Source organism: Perissodus microlepis, chromosome 3 (genome assembly GCF_051167445.1).
Source record: "Perissodus microlepis isolate ML-2025 ecotype Zambia chromosome 3, ASM5116744v1, whole genome shotgun sequence".
Taxonomy (NCBI): Eukaryota; Metazoa; Chordata; class Actinopteri; order Cichliformes; family Cichlidae; genus Perissodus; species Perissodus microlepis.
Genome location: NC_140463.1, coordinates 8399400 through 8425913, shown reverse-complemented (window position 1 = coordinate 8425913; position 26514 = coordinate 8399400). Strand labels below are relative to the sequence as shown.

At 42.0% G+C, this 26514-nt stretch overlaps 2 protein-coding genes and 2 long non-coding RNA genes across 4 annotated transcripts in view; 2 read left to right on the top strand and 2 right to left on the bottom strand.

Moving 5' to 3' along the window:
- The window catches only part of LOC146389750 (neural cell adhesion molecule 2-like), a 631716-nt gene extending 605202 nt beyond the window's left edge, over positions 1–26514 (bottom strand). Inside the window, exons 1-3 of the mRNA XM_084919639.1 lie at positions 26430–26514; positions 23928–24041; positions 19168–19500 (exon numbers count right to left, since the gene is read on the bottom strand). Coding sequence (XP_084775765.1) covers positions 19168–19500; positions 23928–24041; positions 26430–26514 — 532 coding nt within the window. The remainder of the gene's footprint in view (positions 1–19167; positions 19501–23927; positions 24042–26429) is intronic.
- LOC146389753 (uridine 5'-monophosphate synthase-like) lies at positions 3696–7694 on the top strand. Its single transcript, XM_084913761.1, has 8 exons — positions 3696–4897; positions 5103–5219; positions 5329–5516; positions 5708–5868; positions 5947–6064; positions 6175–6350; positions 6436–6550; positions 7004–7694. The coding sequence occupies exons 4-8, from the start codon at positions 5743–5745 to the stop codon at positions 7180–7182; spliced, it is 714 nt and encodes a 237-aa protein (XP_084769887.1). The 5' UTR covers positions 3696–4897; positions 5103–5219; positions 5329–5516; positions 5708–5742; the 3' UTR covers positions 7183–7694.
- LOC146389752 (uncharacterized) lies at positions 8572–10289 on the top strand. Its single transcript, XR_014798562.1, has 5 exons — positions 8572–8746; positions 8881–9049; positions 9165–9889; positions 10016–10105; positions 10190–10289. It is a non-coding gene; the product is annotated as an uncharacterized LOC146389752 (long non-coding RNA).
- LOC146389751 (uncharacterized) lies at positions 11855–14909 on the bottom strand. The gene is made up of 3 exons (XR_014798568.1): positions 14684–14909; positions 14379–14503; positions 11855–11965 (listed from the first exon to the last, which is right to left on the bottom strand). It is a non-coding gene; the product is annotated as an uncharacterized LOC146389751 (long non-coding RNA).

Here is a 26514-nt window from a genome sequence, read left to right as displayed (position 1 = left end):
AACTAGCAGCTGCTCACCTTTTACTGCAAACAGTTCTACAATAAAGCAGGTCACCAGTAGAGAAAGAACTTGACCTCATGTCCCAGTCCCATAACTAAATTATTAATTTGCTCACAGATTTTGTTTTTCAAGAAAAAAAAGCAAAGTTAAGTAAAACAAAACACCCACAAAACACCCACCAATCTGACATTTTGCAGCTATTTTCAATGCTGATTCTGCTGTCTGCCTTTAATCCTGCCCAGAAACAAACAATCTTACATTTGCACTGTAGCCCTAAACCCTTCATATCACCTCATAGAGGTTCATCCAACTTCAGCTGGTGGTTAACCTGCCATCTCCATGGTACAATATCTATGCTACTGAATTAGCAGATAGCAGTGTGGTGAACACTTGTGGGGATAGGTTAATTGGATAATCCAAATTGCCACTAGGTGTGAATGTGCGAGTAGAAGTGAGTGCGAATGGTTGTCTGTCTCTGTGTGCTGGCCCTGCGACAGACTGGCGACCTGTCCAGGGTGTACCCCGCCTCTCGCCCTATGACAGCTGGGATAGGCTCCAGCACCCCCCGCGACCCTGAAAAGGATAAGCGGAAGCGAATGGATGGATGGATGGACAGTGTGGTGAACAAGTGTGTGTGTGTGTGTCATGTATTTCTAGTAGTCGGAACACATGTGAGGGACTGTTTCTTACTGTGTGTTTGTACATATGGGAAAGATCAACTGTGGAAAATGTCCCAGTTTGTCCAAAGGTTAAATGTGAATGTCCAAAGTTTACTCTGTGAAGAAAAGTAATTTCTGTGCACGATTGACAGTTTTATTTTTTTATTGTGTTATTTTGTTGTAATTTAAATCTCAAAAGTACTCAAGAGTCATTAAAGGGTTATGGGGAAATGATGACGAGGAAAATCTGTTGGTTGAAGTATTTCCTGCTGAACAAAGGCGTGGATTTGGCATGGACGGAAGGGACATGTCCCCACCAATAATTTGATCTCTTCGAGTAAAGAAAAACAAACCCGATAGAAAAAAAACTATCTGTCAGCGTCTCATTCACCCAGCGGTGCAGAAAGAGTTAAATTACGTCCTCTACTGGAGTCCTACGTCATGTGACAAATATGGCAAATGTGATTGGCTGTGCCTTTCAGGGAGCTCTGTTTAGTTTCAGCAGCGGCAAACCTGCGCTGCGAGGAGAGGAGGACGGCAGTAAAAAGGAAGAACCTGGATATAGGAAAGTAGTTTTCAAAGAAACCTGTAAGTCACTTAAAGTCAAGTTCACTCATAAAATGTGTCCGTCATAATAACGTTACAGGCTATGCTAGGCCATACATGGCAACACTCCTGATTTTTCCGTGGGAATCCCGAATTTCAGTGCCTCTCCCGAAAATCTCCCGGAGCCACCATTCTCCCCATATCTCCCGATTTCCCACCTGGACAACAAAATTGAAAAAACATATCCCAGACTGGCCTAGCCAATTCCAGTTTCTAACAATGGCTACTATTACTACAGCTACTTAGTTTTAATATTACTCTTATTTCTCTTTCTGGGTCGCAAAATAAACTTTTAACATATTTTCAGGCGCGAATGTAGCTGTGTAAACTTCAAATATCTGAGCCCGGCACATCGTTTTCAAACCCCCGCGGTCTTTCGCTAAAGTTACTTAAATAACTTAAACATGTTTTTTTGGCCTTTTTCAGTGTTTTATTTGTTCGTGAGTAAATCGGTTTGGCTGAGATTAAAGTTATTAGATTAAATAAAACTTTATTAATCCATCGGGAGGTTCCTCCGGGGTTTTCACACAGCTGAATAAACGTCAAACAGAAAACTGATTAAACAGAAGTGTGAGACGGTCGAGAATTTACGCCAGTGTCCGGTTATATTTTAGATAAAAAGGAGCAGACGGCAGTGTCACTCCACCGAGAGAGCTCGTGACGTAATTCTGAAGGCTGGATCATAACAGTCGCTCACTTCCGGCCTAACCGGCTTTCGGAGGACCCGCCCACTTAGACCGCGAAGGGTGGATCCTCAGGTGGACGCAGCTTCCACCTGAGGACACCCCCGGCCTGTTTCCGGCCGGACAATAATAACGGTGACATTTAACTTATTTTATCCGATAAATAAACATTGTAAGATTCAAGTTTTTTGTATACATATATATATATATGTATGTGTATGTGTGTGTGTTTGTGTGTGTGTGTGTGTATATATGTGTATATGTATACCACTCCACCCCCCAACAGCCCTTTTGAATTCTGAGGTCTCAATGTTGGCTAGGCTTGGCCCACATCAGTCTAAAATTGTATGTAACCATGAATAACGTGATGCCATGTCCACCAGGAGAGACTGGACAGTATAGATGTTGTTGTGTGGGGCTCCAGTAGTCCATGTCTGTTGCTTTAACAGTAGTTCATGTTTAGAATAAACAATCCCAGCTCACTGAGTTGATAGGGGCAATAGTGTGCCTAAAATGTTGCATAATTCTGCTGAGAGATCTTTTACTCTGAAGAAATATTATAAGAAGTATAAGAAGAAATATTGGGGCTTTGTTAAATATGGAAGCTGCATTCTACAACTGGACATAACTGTGGTACAGACCTACTGTCTGTGTTTACTTGCATTACTTGTATTGTGTACTGTTTACACAGTCACACAGACTTCTACTTGTGGACTGTAAATCATGTTAGGACCTTGGTTAGAAACCTTAGGTTATGTTTAACCCACAACAAAATAAAAGTAATTTAGTGCGTTCCACGAAGTGAGTGCACCGTTACTTAAAGAGTTATATTTTAGTCTGAAAGCTGTAAATGATAAAGGTGAAGATTCATTATCTTGTGTAACGCCTTCTTATTGATGCACACACAGCTTTGTCTGTGTCTGTATCTTGTGATATCTGGTGATTGTAGACAGAAACACTTCAGGCTCAGCAGTGTTTCTATCTGAAATGCCGTCTCAAGAGTCACATGTCTCTGTTAACTGCAGGTATTTTCAACACCTGGCTGTGGTGGCCTGAGGCAGAGGAGACACTGTGAGAGAGAAAATAGAGACAATAAGGTCCAAAAAACAAAGAAGGAGGCCCTCTGCTGTTGACGCTCCTTGAAAAGATGCATACATGCATTCACACAAAGACTCAGCCGCTCATGGCAAAAACACAGACAATAAATCTCCTCCTGTCGTTTACAACAACAACATGGAAAATCAGTGAGTTATATTGTTGTTCCACGTTGAATAGTATAAGGATGTACCTCAGCATAAATCAGTTCTTATCAAGGAATATAAAAGTGTAACCAGTAGAATACAGTAGAACAGACGCATGTAAAAACATCTGAACATGGATTAGTTGCTATCTGAATAAAATGCTGCATAATGCAAGTTTGTCTTTGTATGACTTTATTTAACTTTATTCAGTCAGAAAGACTTACAGCAGAGCTTCACTGTGTTTATTTATTGGGACAGACTGAGAACGTGGGTTTTAATTTGAGATCTGTTGGTCTTGTTTTGTAACTTGTAACTCACGTCTGAACCGAGTTTAGCTTTTGTTTTGCAAATCAGCGACTCTAAAATGTAACTATATTCTGACTTTGGAGACACAGAATACAAATATAAAGTAAATATGAATAAAAGTGTCAGGTTAAACTTGGAGGCCATTATTAAGCAGTCTAGCCTGTAACCTCACAGTACGATGAACGACAACTTCATGCTGAAGACTTTAAAAATGTCCAAAATAGCTTCAGAAAACAAAAACTTATTCTCTTTTTGCAGAACATGAGCTTCTGATGGTTTCATCCACTGATCTCTGTCTCACATTCATTGCCAACACCCCTCACCCCTTCTTTATGTTGAGGTGTTAATGAAACATGTCTGCCATCAGGTTCATTTTAACTTTCACAAACAACAACTCTTTCTACCAGGCTTCATCACACATGCTCACTGACCTACGTGACGTTTTATCTGTAAACATTAAATCCTCTCAAAACATACATTGACGCTTTTATTCTGAAACATTTGGCGGAAGGGTTCCAGGTAGCGCGAAAGCTTAGGGCAAGTTTTGAGGACGAGTTAAATTCCAGCTGAAGCTCGTGAATACGGAGAGCATGGACGGCGCTTCCACTGACAGTTTAATCCTGAAGCTCCATGACGTGAACAGAGTGAAGTTCGGAGAATACAAGCTGAAGAGCGGCCTGCTGGCACCCATTTATATCGACCTGAGGGTGCTCGTGTCCCACCCCGCGCTCACGCACCAGGTAACCACGTGCTGCCTTCATGACTGCATAACATACTGACTTCAGAACAGCTGAAAGCGATACCGGACACAGGAAACGTCTGCTGGATGCACTTTCTGAAGGCAAATGTGTCTGTGTAGGCACTCGTCAGCTCCTGTGTAACATTAATACTCGCAGTTTGTTTTACAGTAATTTAGCAGACTTAATGGTTGAGTTTCAGTGAACTCCTCCTTTCACATAGCGTAAGGCAGTTCAAACAGATCAGACTGGACCTGTCAGCAGCTAATCACTCACGCAAGCCTCAATAATCTTTATATGAATCAGCAGCTTTCTGCAGCAACACGGCTCTTCTTCAGGTCACTCAGGATAAGATAAGGATGAGCAGTTCAAACCATTCAGCCTTAAACAGCTGATCATTTAAATGGATCAGCTTTTTAATGAACATTTTATTAAAAGTTCATCATCTGCAGCACATCACTCTAAACTGTGCTCATTTTTCTCTTCTCTCCTTTATATATATTTTTTCTTCCAGGTGGCGAGTCTCATCTACGAGCGAGTGCAAGAAGAGGGGCTGCAGTTCCACTCTGTGTGTGGGGTACCTTACACAGCCTTGCCTTTGGCCACAGTGATCTGCTGACATGAACTGCCCCTGGTCGTCAGGTGGAAGGAGGCCAAAGACTATGGTGAGCCGCCCTCAACTGATTTTCAAAAGACTAACAGACATGTTTGAAAAGCCTGATGCTTCAGGCTGTACCCACAGGTATCCAGTGCAGTCAGATAGTTAACTGTGTCTGTGATATTATTGTTTAATATTTCCCAGTTTGAGAATAAGTGGAAGTTTGTCCTTCAGTATGGACTCGTAATTTGCCTTCTGTAACCCTGCTTCAGGAACCAAACGGCTGGTGGAGGGGTCGTTGCGTCAGGGGGACACGTGCCTGATCATTGAGGACACGGTGACCAGCGGCACCAGCATCCTGGAGACGGCTGAAGTGCTCTGCAAAGAAGGTCCAGAATCTAACGTTACAGAAAAGATAATAATACGATCGTTACGCTGCTCTGATGTCAGCAAGAGCAGCAGCACACAAGAATGACCTTTGACATGTTTTTATTCAAGGTGACGGATGCAGTGGTCCTAATGGACAGAGAGCAAGGTGGTGTGGAGATGTTGGCTTCAAAGGGAATCAAGCTCCATCCCATCATCTCCATATCTCAGCTGCTCCGTGTGCTGCAGGCAGCCGAACGCATCGACGCCCAAACCACCCAGAGTGTCCTCAAGTTCATCCAGGACAACAACACTTTCAGGTACAACTTTACAGTTTTCCCCTCAGTGGGGCTCATGTGTTTACTTGTGTTACTTCACAATCCAGGAACAAAAAATCAGTAAAGTAACTCTGTCACCTTCACTCTCTCTCAGCCCCAAGAATGGCTGGTGGTGTTTTCTTTGGTTTCTCATTTTCTGTTCCTTCTTCATTTGTTCCTTCTTTTATCTGCAGACATTCACCTTCTAGCATCAAAGCTGCAGAAGATTATGGAGGAGAAGCAGTCCAACCTTTGTGTGTCTGCTGATGTAACCAACAGCGAGGAGCTGCTGCAGCTGGCCGAGTCGCTCGGTCCAAAGATCTGCATGCTGATGACCCATGTAGACATCCTGGAGGTACAGCAGGATCAACTCAAACCTTCAGTCTGTACATGTAACAAACAAGCTGATGGTTTTTTTCCATATGTGTTACAGGACTACACATCAGCCTTCATTCAGAACACGCAAGCCTTAGCAGAGAAACACAACTTCCTCATCTTTGAAGATCGCAAGTTTGCTGACATCGGGAACACAGTCAAGCATCAGTATGAGGGTGAGACGATTTCACACTTTCTTTTTGTCGTGTAAATTCAGGATAACTTAAAAATCATGTTGTTTATATCCAAAGTATTCGAACGCTGTGATCTTCTGTCTTTTCTCCAGGTGGTTTGTACCAGATTTCCTCCTGGTCCCACATAGTGAATGCCCACGCAGTGCCGGAGCCGGGAGTAGTTAAAGGTCTGAGCGCTGTAGGAAAGCCTCTGGGCCGAGGCTGTTTGCTCATAGCTCAGATGAGCTCCCAGGGATCACTGGCTGCTGGTGAATACACAAAGGCTGCGGTGAGCACATCTGTGTGGGACTTGTTCTCAGTTTGTTTACACGTGCTTTGTTCTTTTCAGCTTACAGCTGTTTTGTGTTGCACAGGTGCAAATGGCAGAGGAGCACTCGGACTTTGTGATGGGGTTTATCTGTGGCTCCAAGCTCACAGAGAGGCCAGAGTTCATCCACATGACCCCCGGGGTGCAGATGCAGGCTGGAGGTAAATCTGACTGCTTTTGTTGAACTTTTTCCACTTTTATACATAAATTCACACTAGAAGAACTAAGTGAGGTGTGCACACAGTGTTGATATGAAATCCACCCTACTGAAGATACATGGATACACAGTGCATGCTTTTAGTGATACATCCTTTGTTGTTGTAACTCGTGGAGCCCCATCCTACACAGTCTGTACACCTGAAGGTGAAGCCTGAACCGTGTCTGATCAGGAGATTCAGAGATTTGTGTGAAGTCGTTCTCTGTTTTTGTAAAGTTCAGGTCAAACTGCACCTCAGACAACCTTGAAGTCTGCTTTTTGCCATGACTCATTTCTAACACATGGTGGTGCTGTAGTACATCAAACAAGCTATAGCTATTGCTAATCTCCCAAAGTCTGCAGCAGTCTCCCCCTTTAACCCCATTTCCCTTCTCTCGGTCTCCTTCCCCCCTTACAGGAGATTTGCTGGGCCAGCAGTACACCTCTCCAGAGGAAGTTGTCTACAACAAAGGCTCTGATGTCATCATCGTGGGACGAGGCATTTTGGCAGCCTCTGATAGGGCGGAAGCTGCAGAGTTGTACAGAAAGTCGGGCTGGGATGCTTACAGAAAGCGAGTGGGCCAGAGCAGCATCTGAATGTTTTTCTGTGAGTCTGTTGTGGTCAGTGCTGCTGCAGATACCAACAGACTCAATAAACTGATGCACAAAACCAGTAATGTTGTGGGGATGGAGCTGGACTCTGTTAGGGTGGTGTCTGAGAGGCAGACGTTGTCCAAGAGAAGGATAATCATGGATAACACCTCCCACCCACTCCATGACATGCTGGCTAGCCACAGGAGCACGCTCAGTGAGAGACTGAGATTACCCATAATGCACCACTGAACGACACAGGAAATCATTCCAGCCTGTGACCATCTCCCTGTACAACTCCTCCATCTAACACACTGTAAACACTGTACTTACACCCTTTTTACACAAAAAATAAATAAAATGAAAAGGTTCACAGGTTAGAGTCCAATCATATATACTCCACCTCTCTAATATTCTTTGTCAATATTCTTGATATTTATTTTTAATCACCTCTGTAAATATTTTATATGTATAATTCAAAGATTTGTATATATTACTGCTATTTCTTACATTTGTAAACTCTGTAACATATTGTATATGTAAATAGTTCTGTTACTTTTACTGTCTTGGAGCATCTGTATCTCATAATTTCCACAGGGATTAATAAAGTATTCTGAAATAATTCTGACTCGAGTTTCAAAGTGCAGCTGTAACAGGACCTGTGCAAGTAAACTGAGTGTTTGTAGGCAGCGTGTAATGATGTACACGGTAATGTTTGCGTCTGATATCACTGCCACATTAAGGTTTGCACTTGCAGCCTGTTCTTGGCAGGTGTGTATTTTACCGTTGATCTGCTGCTTTAAACGTTTCTGATTCCCTTTAATTTGTCCTCGATCCCTCAGCTTTGTAAACAGTCTGCCGAGCACTGTTGTGTTTAACCGCTGAACTGTAATCTACAAACAACAGTCTCACATAGTTACACTGTTTTTTGTCCACATGGCTGAGAGTGGTGTGCAGGACATGGGCGATGCGTCCTCTGTGGATCTGTTTGGGTGAATATAGTGAAATTTGATGCTTAATTTTGCAGTGAAACATGTTTCTTGGATGGAAAAGAGACTATATAGCTACACCACAAGCTGTTCATGGTGGAAGAATAAGTTTTATATGTCAGGTAACACTGTAAGAGAACTACAAGCTTTATACTGGTGTCAGTTTTTAAAGTGTTTTTGCACTTTTTTAGCTTCTTTCTGAGAAACAGGAAAAATCTTAAACTACGGTGGAAACAGAAACGGTTTTCTCGTCTGTGCTGGAATCTCACCTGCTGGTTTTTAACACTTTTTCTCTGCTCTGTTCAGGAAAATCCTCCCACACACCCACTCACTGTTAAACTGGGTTATGTAAAGCTATTGGTTTAACAAAATGATTTCCCACACTGGAGAACCGATGTGACTGTTCTCCTCAGTGGTAAAGCAGCTGTCTCTACTCCTGTGTCTCTGTCTCAGGTGGTCCCCGTCCCATCCAGGTGATCGTCACAGAATCAGGAAACCAACCAGACTCCCACCCTATTCAGTGGAACGCCCACTTGTCTGCACACATCACCCAGTACATCCTTAAGTGGAGAGTGGAAAGGGTTTGTTTTTTTTAGATTTGTTTTCTCTTCCTCCATGATTGGGCTAAACTTAATGTCTTTTTTTTCATTTGTAATAATTTCAGCCTGTAAACTGTCTCTTAGCCAATTATCTTACATCTCATGTCATTTTACAGAAAAAGTCTCACAGCCTGAGGAGAAAGGTGGCAGTTCCTGGCCATCTTAAGTCGTACACCATCTCTGGTATGAAACGCAGCATCACCGACGAGGGTCAGCTGATCAGTGTGCTGCATTTTGGACACAAAGAGGTCCCACGTTTTGACTTCACCACCACTTATGGATCGTGTAAGTTAAGAGAGGCTGGCTGAGTCACCACAGTGCTGTGTCACTGATGGTTTTGAATGCATGTATGAGACTGTCCTGAGTAACTAATCTCTGACTTTCTCTGTTTGTCCTGTAGTGGCTACAACACGAGGTCAGACCACTCTCTTCCACCTGTGGTTGACATCTCAGAGTCTGTGACCGATATTACCTCCAGCAGCCTTGGACACAGTTTCAGGTTTCAGAGTGGAGTACGGGCTCATTGAGCAGGGACACGGCACTGGATAGCCTGTTGTTCTTGGTAGGGGCAGACATGTGGTGGTCCACTCCCGATAGCTCCAGCTTGTCTCTCAGAAGTCATGGCTGGATGGTGTTAAAAGCACTGGAGAAATCAAAGAACATGATCCTCACAGTGCTCCCAGGGTTCTCCAGGTGAGTCAGAGCTCGGTGAAGGAGGTAGATGATGGCGTCCTCCCCCGGACGCCAGGCTGGTAAGCTGTTTATACTTTCAGTTCAAAAGTGTTGTCTGTTGAAATTTTGCCTGATTACAAATTCTCCTGCTCATCACAGATTTGTTTCTGTCAGATGTGTCCTGCACAGCTACCTCTGTGAACATCAGTGAACTTCTCATTAGTATTTAAGTATTCTGTCTATTTATTTATTGAATTTTATTGTTTTATTTATATTTTGATATTGCTAGGGATGATGCAATGATCGGGGAACATTCTTAATTTCGTTGTACCTGTGACAATGACAATAAAGTTTCTGATTCTGATTCTGATTCTCCCTGGTACACTGTTAATGTCTGTGATGTTACTGAGGGAGGCGAGGACAACCTCATTCTTACTACTTGACAAACAACAGGTGCGAACACTCGTACTTTATGTTCTGACTCCATTTCTGGTTTTATTTCTCGTCATCTTAATTTTAAAAATAAGTGCAGCCAGACTGAAATACAGTTTGTGTCATGCATCAACGTTTGTTTCACAGCACCCGATGATCCCAAAGAGCATGAAGTGGAGGAAGTGGGAGATACATCCATCATGATCAGCTGGGAAAAACCACTGGCTCCTGTCACTGGTAAGCTATGCTAACATTTTCAGTCGCTGGCTACTGAACTCATCGGCCTGCACACGGGTGACTGTGTGGTCGTCCTCTGTGAAGGTGATGTGGTCTACACTCCATCAGTAGAAGGTGAAATCACAGAGCTGAATCTCCCTGATACGGCAACGTCTGTCACTCTGAGTGACCTTTGACCAAGGAAACCTGTAAACCATCAACACAAATGAACCTGCTTCAGCTGCTGCTCCTTACTCCCCACAGCCTCCACTGATGGATGTGTCAGCTCACCTGTACTGTAGCCGTGGGGAGAGCGATGGAGAGGTGAAGCTGAGAACCAGAGGTGTAGTGCTATGTGTTGAAGTAGCCCAGCGCACCGTGTGCCATGTAAGCATAGTGGCAAGTTTCCAGAGATGAGTGGACTCTGAGCAGAAATGATCCATGTTGGACTGAATTTAAGAACAGATCATAAAGTCCTCTGTGTGCCCAGCCCACCTGTCTGACCATCTTCATCAGCTGCTACATGTTGCTTCCATCTCTCTCCTCCCTGGATGTGTCTTCTCTCTTTCATTCTTTTCCTGTGGGATCGTTGCCCACTCTCTCTCTGACTGTGATGCCATCTCTCTCCCTGACTTTCAGGCTGACTTTTCCACATGTTCAGTGTTTCACAATAAAAGCCTGGTTAAAGCCTTGATTCTACTTTGCTGTGGACACGGCTGAGGAGTCCTTCCTGTTAGGAGAAGCAGCATGTTTGTGATAGATGGACACATGAAGCTAACACGGCACATCTTTGTGAGTCTGCAGCATGTTGACACACATGTCAGTGTTTTACAGATCTGAGAGCAGCACAAACAAACTCCATCAAAGTGATTTGTGCTGTTGCAGAGCTGTGTGACTGCATTTGTCTTCATCATGGACACATTTCTACAAATGGGACTAAGCATGTGACCCTCTGCACATCCATGGGCTCAGGCTCAACAGTGCACCCATTGGCTGGATGCAGCTTGTATTGTGGCTCCTCCCCCTTGACCTCTGTGTTAGCTTCAGGTCAGTTTAGCTGTGTTTCATCCAAATCCCAGAATTCCTGAGGAGCAGGAATATGTATCATTCAGTGTTTGTGTGTGTGAGGGAGGAGGAATGGTGGTAGGAAACACTGATGAAAATGTTTCTATTTCCTCATGAAAAGAGCGTCAGCGAACTGACACAGCTTCTTGGAAAAATGATCTCAAACAGAATCCATAAATGATCAGATAGAAACACATCAGCTCAAAGCCTGGAGTTCATACTGAAGCCCACAGTTGTATGTAGGCCAACAACACGCTGTTTGAAACCAATGAATTTACTGTACTGAGGAACTCATTTATCATACATCATACATCATTTATCCAGTCTTTAAGTGATGACGTATTAATCTTGCTTCCGGGTCCAAACTGCTCTGCATTTTTTGTGTTTTTAAGATGTTTTCATGCTTTGCATCTGGTTCTGTTGAATCTGAAGATGCCATGGTCTCCAGGATTTGTAGGATATGTTGTTGCGGGTTGCCGTCTTCACCCCTCTCTCACCAGGGTGGAGCTGGACATTGCTCCCTGCCTCTGGCCTCGCCTACAATGGAGACCTGTGGCCCTCTACCATATTCACCCGTTGGCTTCCATCATGAGTGATGTCCCTCTCACACTACTTAAAACCGTGGGAGAGTCTGCTTCTTCGCTGGAACATTGTGCTAACCAGCGTCAGTGTAGCTCCAGCTCTCCTAGTAATTCCTTGTGGTTTCTCCTGACGACCTTCTCCTCTCCTTGTACAAAGTGTCCCTCCAACAGCCAAACCAATCTGCTCTCTGATTGGATTGTTAAATTTGTGATTGACAGGGCATTGACCAGTCAGCTGAAAGGAAGAAAATCAGGTCAAAATTCCTCCTTGCAAATTGAAACTCACACACAGCCAGGAAACTATGTGTTTTACACATAGTTTTTTGTATCTGTAAACAGACCTTAACAATAACAATTTGTAACTTGTGTAAATATTTTTTTTTTACAAAAACATAAATTCTCAACAATAGATTCACAAACATAACATTTTTTACATATTTTTGTTTACAATGTTACAAAACTCAGTTCACAACTATGCAAAATATTTATAACCACAATCTGAGCCCATAATATTGGAGATTTAATGAAGTTTACTGGATGAGAATTATCATGTGCAATGCTCCAGTTTGACCTCATGGGGGCAGTGCTGTTACACACTCAGACTGTAGGACATAATAACAGTGTTGAAAGTAAATCCGCTTTAAACCATAGACAGTCTTTTTCCAGAGTGATTTCTGATGACATCAAACTGTTTGTGTGTTTGTTGTCACAGCAGCAGCAGCCATCAGTGACACCAGCACACAAAAGCAACACAACAGCAGGTTAAAATACTCAGAGGAACAATTCATTTCTAATGTCTGACCAGTTTGTAGTTTATGTTTGAGTTCAGTTTAAGAGCTGAACATAAGAACATAAGATGGAAACAAACACATACAGAGATGTGAAATGGTGTTGGTATACTTCCTGGTTTCCTGTTTTTTGTATATTTGTCACATTTAAATGTTTCAGATAAAATACGTTTAAATATTAAACAAAGAAAACACCAAATGCAGTTTGTAAATGGAGTTATTTGTTATTAAGGGGAACAAATCCAAACCTACATGGTCCTGATCATTTACATCACATTTACGTGTGACAAACATACAAAACCTAACTCTCCAGCTGCCCCGGCACAAACTGTAATCATTGCACCAGACGTGCTTCAGCATGTTTCAGACACACCTTCACACTCAGTGCAGTTGTTACCTGTGTGCTCTAAAGGGCTCTCCTGTCTCCTTTCCTAACCTCCTTTCTCTGACCTCAGTGAAAACACCACTGCAGTCAGCAAAAGGTTGGTAGGAGAACTGATAAGGAGTTAGGAAATAACAGAGCTGAGTGTGATGGCATCAGCCACACAGGGGTAAATTAGTCCATTTTTTACTTTATTAGTTTGCTTTGCAGTTTTCTTCAGTAATCATTTGGTTAAACCTAACACTGGTATTATGAGGCGCGCACATGGTAACATTGTGTGGTTTTTCTAAAATGTTTTGTTATATTAATTATGTTTCTCTTTCTTTGAGTAACCTGGGTTTGGGCGGTGGCTGTTTCCTGTCTGGGCAAAAGGCGTGGCTGAGGACTCTGGGAACAAAATGCCTGCTCAGTGGGACTAACCATGGGCTTACCAGGAGCAGGGGTGTTTTAGGTTTAGTTAGGTTATTCTGTGCTTAGTTAATATTAGTGTGTTTTTGTTTTCCCCCCTATTGTGTTCAAATGGTTTGGCCAAATCATTATAAAAGCTACCCTCATGTGTCTTTGTAATTAGGTCAGTTTGTGAGTTAAGTTGTGTCTCACTTTGTTTTGTTTAAAGTTTCTGGAAATTCCTTTTTGTAGAGTTATATTTAGTTGACCTCTTTTATGGACCTGCTAAGTATGTTTTTGAATTTTGTTAATTTTGGACTTTTTGAGGGTTAAAATAAAGAAAACCCTTTTTGAAGATACCTTTTTGCCTGTGTCCTCTTTGCTTTGGCTGCTTGGTCCCTCACACTGAGAATGACCTTACACTAGTGATGGCCAAATGACGCTTTCTGAAGCATTGAAGCTTGTATTGAAAAACGGTTCATTACTCGAGGCTTTTCAACACAGTCCTCTCTGGTGACATCTGGTGGCCAAAAATATGAAGTGCAGCTTGAATCCACAAAATAAAACCAACCGCTTCATTATGATTGCCCACTCTACAGAGTGGAATTCTGTCTGATATTGGGCCGCTGTTGTGTTGCTTTGAACGTGTATTTTTTGGTGGTTAAAAAAATGTGTTTTATTTGTTTAATAAATAGTTTTGACCAGTAAACTCTCCTTGTTCAAACATGCACCATTGTGAGGTCTTTCTTTGCTTGTGACTTCTTGATGTTGGTAAATACAATAATTGAAAAATACCACGTTACATATAATATATACATATAATAATGTACAACACATTATGGAGTATGCTTCAGCTGTGAGGTCCTGCCTCCATGCACGTATGCATTTAATCGCTAGACGGGTATATTTATAAATAATATTATATTAGGGAAATTTTCCCAGACATATTTTTGACCTGGGGGTAGAATTGATTGAGAAATGGAAAAGGAAAATGCTTATGAACTTGCAAATTAAAAACATGATGCATTTAAAGTAACCCTTTTCCATTTTTATTTAAAAAGAAAATTTGTTCTAGTGTGCGATGGCCGAACCTGTTCCTTTTCGTGGAGATGATTTCTCCTGCCTTAAGGAAAATCCCTTCACATGGCACAGAAGAGGCTGGAGTGCAGAGAAACTGGTAGAGATGCAGTTATACATTCTACCTGGGCCCCACAAACTATCAGATAAAGAGAATAAATAAAGTCAATTGCTGCACATTTGGCAGACTAACATTTTCAGATTAATTAAACAATAAAATATATATTTTTACAACATTACATGTAAAGAATCAAGTGGAAGTTTTTCTAAAGTTATTTAATGATATTTATATTATGGAAGCAGATGTTTGACATTTTACCTTTTTCCCATTTTCAGATATAATAAACACGCACAAAACAAAAGCAAACGGCCAGAACACAAAGCTGGAAAACCCACCCGATTGACAAAAATCAACTCAAAATACTCCCACACAACAGAAACTCCTCTATTCCTCGCTGGCTCCAAATCTCTCAGTAGAAATATCAGTGGTTCGCTATCTGTCACCATCAAAACACTCCACAAATCCCGCGAATGATTCGCTTCCTTATCCATTGAATCAGCTACCGAAGCAGTTAGGTTCTAAATGAAGCTTCGGACGTCACTGATCACGTGACTCTGGCCAAACGAATCAAGCTTCGACACAGTGCTTCTGAAGCAGTGTGTTGATTTTTTTGACACACGCACCGGAGCTTCAGCTTCAAGCGAGCCATCACTACCTTACACTCATCTCTCCTTGACAAAGTGATGCTTCTGACCCTGGTGTTTGAAAAACGTGTTCACTACAAAGGCTGGAATTTAAAGAAGATTAGGGGTCAGATTTACCAACATGTGTAGCAGCATCACATCTGTATCTGTAAGAGTTTCACTGTCAGGAGAAAACTTGCTGCTGGGAGCGGAGGGAGATGTTATCAGAGTTATCAGAGCGAGTCATCAGCTCAGAGTCGTTATCGCAGTGACAAAACTTTGTCTCTGTCAGTGAATGAGCTTCTTCTCTGCTGGATCTGAAACAAAGGCAGCTGTTACTGTGTTAGATTAATGTCTGTATGTTGAAACATCTTATTAAAAGTAGAGATGTGCACATACAGACACGTGTCACAGTGACGGCTGAGGATCTGACAGTGAGTCATGCTCTGTGCTCTTCTGCACATTACAGAGGTCACTTTATAATCATGCAGCTCTCCTCTGAATAAATCTTCAGTCCTCAGAGCCCTCTGGGCACTTACAGAGTTTCCTATTGATGAAGACCTCTGTCATGGCCACTTATACTAAACTAAATTAATAAAGTAACAGAGAAACAATCAAATGACAGGAAGTTAAATCCATAGAATTTTTTTAAGTCATTTTTTGTGCATGAGCAAAAATTTTTACTTTTTACAGTTAGGAAAACTAACTTTAGCTTTAAGTTCTTTGTACAGAGCATCAGCTTTATCCTCTGTGCTGGAAATGTGTTAAATGCATTTGCTATAAACAAATAAAATAAAATAAAATGATGACGATAATGAAATGTTCCAGATTTAAATTATGTTCTTGATCCATTGATAACAAAAAGAAGAGCTGCTGTTTGTGGAAGTGCAAGAAATACATCTGCTCTCACTTTACAGGAGGAAACTGTAAAATAATCCAAATATTCATTGTTGTTAACACTTCATCGTGTTTTTATGATGAGCTACATTCCTCCGAACTCATGGTTGGGGTATGTATTTATTTTCATCCTTGTTCTTAATGCTTTGACCGTCACAGCACTATGAACTGTGGGTAATCCTTCAGAGATGAGGACTTACAGAAAATGTGAATAAGGACTCAGAGTGTGTGCAGAGAGGCGTCGTGCACTTGATACCATGACAGCAGGACGGCCCTGAGGCCTCAGAGGCCGACACAAAGCTGCACGTCTCAAACACTCCTCCATTTGTCTGCAGGCTGAGTGATCTGACTGAGCTCAGCCTCCATTTTCTACAGGGAGACGCTCAGAGAGGCTTTCACTTTCATTTCACAGGAACCGCTTTGCTTCTGTTTTACATGCAGGTGCTGCACAGAGCACACCCTGTTCAGTCTGTTTGTGTGACTGACTCCAGCTCAGACTAAAGGCTGGATCAGCTGGTTTAACAGGTTAGAAGTTTGTATCATTTTCATCTCTGCAAGAACCAAACAGTCCTGTACACAGTGTGTTTTTTACACTGAGTGTGTTATCAGTATCTTCAACTATCACCAGCCGTCACTTTCTTCAGAAACAAAGATGAATGCTGGTTAACTAGATCAGTATTGCCATCCCAGTACACAACTGTGATCTTGTTGTTTGAAACGCAACATGACGTTCTGTCCAGACTCAGCTGTGATGTAGTTCTGCTCCGAAAGAAGAAACAAGACAGACCACTCTTAGCAACCCTAACTCTAATGTGTTAGCCACCACCAGGTGTTGCTGGCCACATAAACCCACGAGACTGCAGGCAATACAAGAGACAGGACGCTCACTCGCAGGTTGGGGAAGCATACAACCATGGAGGGAGGAAGACTCTTTGAACAGCGTGTTAAACTATCTTCCCTTCAAAGTCTGTCACTTTGATCCATGTCGTGAATTGAAAGTCAGCATAAAAATCAAACATGTGATGAACACTGTAACACCTGAGATCATAAACACAGCTGTAGCTGGGCTGCACTTGTGCTCCACTTAAATCCTCATTTCCTTGACTCCTCTCCTCCAGTGAGAGGGAGTGAGACGTGAGGAGTTTAGGAAATAAGAAAAGGGAGCATTTCAAACAGTCAGTGTTTACATACCCGTAACTACTGACTGATGTTTCTTTATAATTTACTGATATCAAAGTTTCATTAAAGAAATGAAGACATTTTTGTTTAATAAGCTTCTAATAAAAAGGAAGACTTGTCCATCCTCCAGCTGTGGCCTTCAATTAAAACTGCAGGTAAAACTCTGCTGCCAAGGACACATCTGTGCTTCCTCCACTTTATCTCCTCCTTCAGACGAGGAGGCACAAACACACCAGAGAAGAAGAAAAGCCCTCCGACTCCTCGTGTTTCAGTGTGAACCAGGAATCAAAGATGGGTGACCTCGCTCTACTTCCTCTTATTCTTTAAAGGTGAAGCCAACACTTCCTGTTTACACGCAGCAGCCATGTTGGATTTTAGGAAGGTGTCTTTGGGTGGAGCGGCTGTGTTAAACTTGTGCTCCAGTTTGAATGATCTCTGCTGACGGTTGTACTACAGCTGAAGGCTCACTACATTCAATCCAAGCAGCAGCTGCAGATGTTCACATGTTACAGTGGTGTACATCAACAGTCTGCAGTCAGCTGTTCTACACTGTGCTCTTTGAATTTGTCTCTGTAGTTTTCAGTGTTTTACACACAGAAATGAGGCCCAGAGTTCCTGTAAATATCACAATGATCTGAAATCACTGTTACATCAGAGATTTCAGCCTGAGACTGACGATGGAAACTCACGTTCACTTGTGCACATTAAAAACAGTGAAATGAAAAAACATTCAGGAGGTTTACATGAAAGCCTTTATTGACACAGAAAAGTTAAAGAGAAGCAGAGCATGGAGAAGTTGACATCATTCAGCTTCATATATCTGTATGTATCTACAAAGCCAGGATTAGACTGCTGCAGACTCCTCCCACTCACTGTTAAAGTCACAGGGACCCAAACAGACATTCGAGCTGCTGTTACGTGGATCTGTACTTTATACATTTATATATTTCATATTGGTGTTGCATTCACTTCACTCAAAAGAAAGCAAGAAGATCTAAAGAGATGTAACACAAAAAACAGTGATCCTGAGATTATAGCTCAGAAATTCATGTGAAAGCCTGAAGATGAATAAATTGTAGTTCAGAGTCACTGACAGACAGCACAGACACACACTGTTGGTCTGCGTCTGAACATGATGATCAGCAGAGAAATAACATCAGACTCTGGATGTTCATGATTGATGATCTTGAGTTTTTTGAAGAGGTTATTTGCTCTGTGGATCAGCAGAAGACTTGTTTGAACCTTGAGACTGTTTTTTGTAGATCAGAAGACCCAAAACAGCAGCAACAAGAAGTGTAACTGACAGACCAACTATCGGTCCAACAAATCCTCCTGACTGACCTGCAGGTGAGAAACAGCTGTGAGATTTCTCCATCAAAAAATAAAGTGTGAAACTTTGCCTGCTGGTGGATTTTGCTGTGGATTTTTAAAAAAATGGCCGCTGTTAAAGCAAACTGCACCTGCTGATTTAAATTACTGGATTTATATTTAGAGGCAACACGGCCAGTTAACTCCCACCAATGTGTGTAACAGCACGTTTAAGGGTCAGCGTTCATGTTTGGTTAATCCGAATGTTTTATGAAGATCTGTGCGAGCTCATTAAAACAGATGTTTGAGACTTTGAAAATAAAACCATCATTTCTGAAAATGTGTTTCTTTATTATGAGACTGAAATTGTTGAACCTGTGATTCGGTGATAACAGCTGTGCCCCACCAACCACACAGTATATACATATAGATAAAGAACTTTAATACAAACACATCAAACAGTGTTAGGAGTATTGAAGAATTATCCTGATTTTAAACAAAAGAGCAGAAAAAATCCACCAACATGAAAAATGTGATAATTTATTCACATTTTTAACAATTCTGGTTGAAGCTTCATGAATCAGCTGCTGTTAGATATTACAAACAGGAAGCAGCATCACCTCTAATCAGCTGCTTTCTACAAAGTCTCATCAAAAACATCTTTAGAAACAAACACCAACAACCAGGAAGCAGCTTCACCTCTGATCACACACACACTCAACTCTACTCACTCACCTGGAGGAACAACATGAAGGTTTATGGTGCAGATGAGATGCCATGAGCGTCTTTTTCTCGTGAACACATGACACTCGTATGTTCCAGCGTCATTAGTCGTCACATCCTTCAGAATCAAAGACACGTCTCCATCCTTCATCTGTCTGTCCTGCAGATCCACCCGGTTCTTAAAAGATGGATGCTGGTTGCCTGGAACAAAGTGACCATCCCGGTTCATAAGCACATATTCATCTCCCAGGTCAGCTCTGCTCCACTTTACAACTATGATGTTGTTTGGAGCTCGACATGTCAGAGTGACGTCCTGTCCAGACTTAACTGTGATGATCTTTGGGTCTGAAAGAGGAAACAACACAGAGCAGAGAGGTTAAAGGTCAACTTACAATTATGATCAGAATGATTGACTTTAAATATTTTGTTTATTTCCTTTTATATTATATATTTAATATTTATTATTATTATTATTATTATTATTTATTATTTATTTTATTATATTTTGTTTCCTTTGACATTTGAGTTTTATTGCATTAAATAAATGTCGATACAAGCACCAAAATAAGTGTGTTTGTCCCTCTAGAACAGGTGTTCTGTCAGGACGAGACTTGCCAAATCCAAAAAAAACAAAAAACAAGACCAATTAAAAAGTAACAAAGTAAGGCGATCTCTATCATTGAGAGCAGCCGTGTCATAAAGTTCCTTGGCTGTCAGTTAATGTGCCTCCAGCATTTACTTTGCTGCCCTCTTGTAGCCTCAGTTGGCAATGTACACCTTTGCTAATTTCATTGTCATAGTTGTCTACCTCCCATTAACAATGACTGGAGCTGGGTAAAGTGAGAGGCCAGCAGCTGTTTTCTGGTGGTTTATGCATGCACATCGTGGATAAACATCTGGTCTGTTATTGTACACTGATGAGAGAGCAGTATGTGACGAAAGCTGCTGCTGGTCTGTTTTCAAGGCACTCAGATCAGTTTCTAACTGTGCTTCCTGTGGAAACAGCTAGCATTAGCAAATAAACGACCTTCAGTGATTTAGCTTCGTAAAAGAGGAGTTTTGTCTTGATGACCACCTTGGTCAACATGTGTGATCTAGAAACATTGGAGCATCAAAATGCTTTTCATAACTCTTTTAGTAAATAATCAAGGAAAGCTTTAACAACGATGGAGAGGGGTCAGCAGCTCTGAACCTGTCCGCTCTAATAAAACAGGCAAGCTGACCAAGTGCAGGGTCAGCCAGCATGCTTCTATTAGCATCTATGAGAATGTCTGAAAGTCATACGTTTAACCAGCCAGCAGGGTGGCTGGTTAACCCAGTAAATGGATTCTTTATTAATATTTTAATCTCCCCTGTACATATCGACAGTTAACCATGTTACACACTGCTCAAGCCTTTTAATCCTGATTTCCTTTGTTAATAATATATTTTATTATATAAATCAAGATGTAGGCCTGGGTTTCTGAACTCAGGGACAGCAGATTATTTAATAGATCCTCACAGGACACCCAAAACAAACATATACTTTATAGAATATGATGCTGGACATAAATATATATTTCAAATTAGCTTAACCTTAAACATATACAGCAATAACATTAATTCATTTAACATTGATAAGGAACATTTTATAACAAGTAATTGTTATTGCTTTGAATATTTTATGCACAAATTTCAAATGATACAGTTTTGTATGTACTGAGGTGTTTTCACTATGTTTTATTGCTTCTTTTCCCATAAGAATGGTTCGACAACTTCCTCCACCACACGTGTTTTTCAGTTAATACTTTTTGGTAGATATTTATTTTACTATAGTAGTAGTAATATTTTATGATCTTCAGACAAGAAGGAGAGCAGAAATGTCCATATACAGTGCAGATTGAAAGTTTTAATTTTCTGTTCTTGTCTTTTGGCAATGGTGCGTTTTTTTTAAAGCAGAAATTGATATTGATATCACCATGGTGACAAACCTGAGTCAGAACATTAACCAAAAATATACGTTTTGCCTAATTGTTATATTTCAAATAATTACTATTTTAAAAAGCAAAAAACCCCAACATAATTACAGTAATATTATTTGAATCTTCATCATCAGTTTTAAAGTTAATTGTTCAGTGACATAACGGAGGTAATCATGACTTGAAGTCACTAAAGTTCTGTGTATGATGAGTGTACAGAGGGCGAAACAAAACAAAAGAAAGTCAGTTATAACTTCTTGCTCTTCAGTTTAGAGGACTGATTTTGTTGAGAAACTGGCTCTTTGAAAATACCCACTTCTTGATGCAAATATGATATACACGTCCCTTTCTGTCCACAACTGTGTCTGTGATTCTCCAGAAGTTTGTCTGGAGTTTGAGGCAACGAGTCCTCCATGATGATCACTGAATCTCCTGTAGTGAAATTACATTTGATGCGTGTCCACTTCTGTTGTTCTTGCACCAAATATGGAAGCTCTTACCGTATTATGTAACCCGTTCACTCAACCACGTAAGGGGGGCTCAGCCCCAGTGCAGGGGACCTCTGGTGCATCGGCCCAACTAGGGGGCTCTCTAACTGGTGGGGAGGTTGTTATATCTTTGCAGGTGGTCTCCTCTCTACAGGAGCTCACTCTGCAGGTGGGGGAGAGATTTAGGAGAGGTAGAGAATGAACTCAACCTGGGTGTCTATTGTCTTGTGTAGTTTGGGAGATGATTGGATGATGGGGTGGGTGCAGTTTTCTCTGGGGTGGAGTCGGGTGGGCTGCCCCGGACTCTGTGGGGCTGGGTGCTCATGTATGTACCGGCTCACTCCTGGTGGCCAATTGGCGGGGCCTGGCGCCTGTGGCCCGGCTGGGCCCCTTTCGGGGGGTTGGGTGCCCTCAGGCCTCTGGGCCTGAAGCTTGGTCCTCTCTGGCACAGCTGGCTGCTGGCAGAGCCCGCAGGCACGCCACTGCAACCCCCTCTGGCCTCTGCTCCGTAGCTGCTGGGTGACCTCTCGTTTGGGGCTCTACTCAGCTCTTCCCAGGAGGCTGGCACGGTTCCCCCCCTTTTGGTGGTCCTCCTCAGGTCCTCGTACTCTGGGGCCTCTGGATATCTGGGGCCTGGATCTCCTCCATACCTGCTTCATGCCCTGGGGGACGGGGCTATGGCTCCCCACACTCCCTAGCAGATCGTTACATGGAGAAACCTTTGGAATACAAGCATGCTGATCCACACAGGTGTGCACACAGGTGTACACACGGGTGTTCACAGACGTGGACTACACCTTTCTTGGCTGCTGCCTCAAAGCACATTGTGCGCTGTCTATCTTGCGTGCTGCACAATATCGTCTAATATTTAGTATCTACTGTTATCTACTGCTAGCTAGTTTATTGTGATGGTGCTGTTTTTATTATGTTGCTCTTTCTTTGTTTGCTTTCTCTTCTGTTTTTTTTCTCCATACAGGTGATCCAGGTGTTTTGTTTGTTTTTCTTTCTTTCTTCCCCCCCTTCTCACCGTCTCTTCTCCCCTTTGGTTTTCTTTCTCTCCCTCTCTTTCTTTCATTCTTTCTCCCTGTCCTATCCCCCAGTCATGTCTGTCCCGTTTGTAGCAACCGAAAATAAAATAATTACATAATTATAATAAAGGTCAATCAAATGGACCAATATGGCAAGGCCATGATGATCCACTTGGTAAAATAAATCCACTTGGCATCTTTCTTGGCCTTAAGACAACAATTCTGATGGCTAAAGATCCAAACTGGACACAAAAAAACAAAACAAAACAAAAAAAAACCACGTGAGACAACAGGTATAATCATTACTGCTGTTTATTTACCCCCAGACACTAACATTAGGATATCCCTCACCTACCTCAGCAATACCATAAATAAATTACAGAAGGCTCACTCACATAATCTGTAATGATCTCAATCAAGTATGCTTAATCGCAGTCCTCTGTGAATTTTACTACTTGGTTAAATGGGCCACTGGGAAAAATAACAGTCTTAATCGTGTCTACTGTAATATCACGCAGACTTACAAAGCACTGCGGCACGTGCAGAGGGGGGGGAGGGCCTAGAGGGGCTTGAGCACCCGCCCCTTTCCTGATGGGTGCCCAATATGCCCTTTTGTTGAGGCAACTTTTTAAAAAAAATTATTATTTTTTTTAATGTGTGTGTGCGTGCGGAGTCCTGTCTGTGCCCCTCAACAATAATATTTAACTATTAATCACAGTTTTGCTAAATAAAAGGATCTGGCTTGTATCAGTCACATGATCACATTTAACCAATGATCGCCCTTGACGGCAGAACGCGCTGGTTACGAGCCGGTGTTGTGCCAAAGTAGTTACCCCCGTCAAAAATTGTTTCCCCATTCACGGGAGCGCGCAAAGTAGGAGGAGCCACTTGCCCAGCTCCGTTCTGTACACTACTTGTACTCAGTAACTCAGTTACTTCAAGTTACTCGTTACTTTCAGAGTAACTAGTTACTAGGGAAAGTAACTTTGGTTTTACTCAGAATTCTCTTGCTAATGTGTTGCTTCCGTAACTGGATACCCAGCCAGACTGCCAGTCTTCTAGCTTGCTTACTTGCCACAAGTGCACTGTGCCACCTACCAATAGAAAGGAAAAAATAATGTGCACATTTCCACAAGAGAAATCCCACGCCTGATTCTATCCTAGCCTGCTTTTTACATCCAACACAAAAACTGCAGTCGTGGTGCTTTCGATTGTACTCAGAACTCGGAAATTCTGCCTTCTGAATAGGAAGATGTAGGTAACACCAGACTGCAGATGAGCTGCATACAGAGCTGGACTGGACTGGTCCTGCAGCTCTTCCTGCTGGCGACGCACCTCCGCCGCCTGCTCGGCCACCCTCTGGGCCAGCTCCTCCATTCCCTGGCTCCGATACGGACCCGCCGTGCTGCCTCCTGGGTTTCGGCACCAGTGTGGTGTGAATAAGGCACGGCGGGACCAAAGATCATAATTTAGAGCCATTTTATTGATTTCACATCACACCACAACACACCCAAACCCCTGAGTCCCCGTGTTTTTAACTAGGCTGGCGTGATTAAGGATGCACCGCAGACCATGCCCCACCACAGAGTCCTTATTCACATTTTCTATAAGTCCTCATCTCTGTGGACCTGAGGGATTACCCACAGTTCATAGTGCTGTGATGGTCAAAGCATTAAGGAAAAGTTTTGAATACAATACGGATACAAGGATGGAAATAAATACATAACCAAACAAAAGGTTCTGTGGAATATAGCTCATCATTAAAATATGTTAAGAAAAGGTTTTTGTTAATGAACAGAAATTGACTTTTTTTTTATATCTGTAAATAATTTTTTTTTAAACGTACTTCCTGTCATTTAATTGTTTTTCTGTTACTTCATTCATTTGGTTTTGTGTGAGTGGTCATGGCAGAGGAGAAGTTCCTCCTTCACATTCTGGAAAAACTTCCATTTGGCTGATTTGGACTCTTTGCCAGGCCGATTCTGGACCCCAGGCCTTATGTTTGACACCCCTGCAATCAACTCGTTATAGCTCTGAAAACTAATTTAAGAACAACAAAAATAAAGTAAAATAAATAAAGTAACTGAAATAAATTTTAAATGTGAGCATTATTCCACCAAAGAGGTTTTTTATTTTCAGGCTCTGGTTGTTTGAGGCTGTCAGACGCTCAGTTATAGACGATGATGCTTGAATTCAAACAGACAGACAACATGAAAGATGAGGAAATCCCTGAGAGAGCTGCATGATTATAAAGTGACCTCTGTGATGTGCAGAAGAGCACAGAGCATGACTCACTGTCAGATCCTCAGCCGTCACTGTGACACGTGCCTGTATGTGCACATCTCTACTTTAAATAAGACATTTCAACATGCAGACATGAATCTAACACAGTAACAGCTGCCTTTGTTTCAGATCCTGCAAAGAGAAGAAGAAGAAGAAGCTCATTCCAGTTCACTGACAGAGACAAAGTTTTGGTGCTGCGATAACGACTCTGAGCCGATGACAGCTCTGATAACTCTGATAACATCTCCCTCTCAGTAATAACCACTCCCAGCAGCAACTGCCACAGGCAAATGGGCATGAGGCAGGATAGTTTCACTGTTAGACTTCCTGCAGTTACAGTGAAACAGTCTTTGTAATTCACATCTGTGTGACTCGTTTTAGTTTTCTTCTCCTCACAGTGAAACTCTTACAGATACATGATGATGCTTGTTAAATCCTCCCAATTCTTTCGATCTTTGGGCTGAAGGAAGGACAATACTCAGTGTATAAATGCTCAATCAACAATTTCTTTATTAGGCCTACATACAGTTCAGCACTTTTGAGCATAAACCATCCGGATGGGGAGACATGCATGCAGAGGGACACAGCAAATCTCCAAATGGTGGAGGGTTACTCAGACTCTTATAGCCTCTAGTGGCCCCCACCTAGTCGTAAAAACCTGAACTTTCACATTCTTTCTCTCTTACGGCGCCTAAGTGACGACCTTGGCTCCCTGTTTTATCGCCTCCTGATGAGATGGGGCAGAAAACCTCTCCGGTATGCTCTGTTCTCTTCTAATCAGACAAATAAGGTCCTGACTCTCTGAACACAGTATTTCTTCTAACCCAGCAGTATAATGCATCATAAACAATATCATTCATTCACAATAAATCAGGAGTCTAATGCAATACAAATCAATTTAATAAATCTAATAGTTGTCACCCCTTCAGGAGAATAATGCAAACTAAAACTACATAATAATTTCACAATCTTTAATTAGGGGTCTAACATGGCATAAGATAATATAATAATCTCACAATTTCCCCTTTGATCTCTTTCTTAAAGAGATCACTTACATCTCGCAATCCAACATTACGAGGTCCATCTCTTCTTGCCCTTGAGGCCCTCTGTCCCCCTTTAACGAGTGGACCATATGTGGGATGACCCCTGTGTTTGGGCAGTTCAAATGCAAGAAAAACAATGATTACAACAACAACAGTAGTTACAGATGACAGTCCCATCACTCTCCAGTTCTCCCACAGCTTTATTTTCACATTGCAGTTTCCCACCCCCATTCTGGTGCCACCTTATACCTTTCAAACGTACTCAGACTAGAACCTCTGTCTAAGGAGCTTTTAACCTTTATTTTATTGCTGCAGCTACCAGTGTCTTTCAGTCGGGTGATCCTCTGCTCTTCTTTCTTCAACCTCAGGGGTTAGACCACCCTCCAGTCGTTGCACAGATCAGGGGATTATTCTGCCCCGATTTCAAACAAAGATCTGTGTATTCTGGGGTCACAGTCGTGTCCCCCTTTTTACCAAGAGCTTCTCGAACCTCGTTGGTCTGGTGTTCCTGAATTTTTGCCAACCCCTTCATGGTTATTCCTGTGTTTATGGAATCCAT

Bases quoted from the DNA above. Each gene is read 5' to 3' on its own strand.
- LOC146389753 (XM_084913761.1), top strand. From the start codon at position 5,743: ATGGAGGAGAAGCAGTCCAACCTTTGTGTGTCTGCTGATGTAACCAAC. The intron at 5,869-5,946 runs GTACAGCAGGAT...TATGTGTTACAG, and splicing joins CCCATGTAGACATCCTGGAG to GACTACACATCAGCCTTCAT. The intron at 6,551-7,003 runs GTAAATCTGACT...CCCCCCTTACAG, and splicing joins GGTGCAGATGCAGGCTGGAG to GAGATTTGCTGGGCCAGCAG.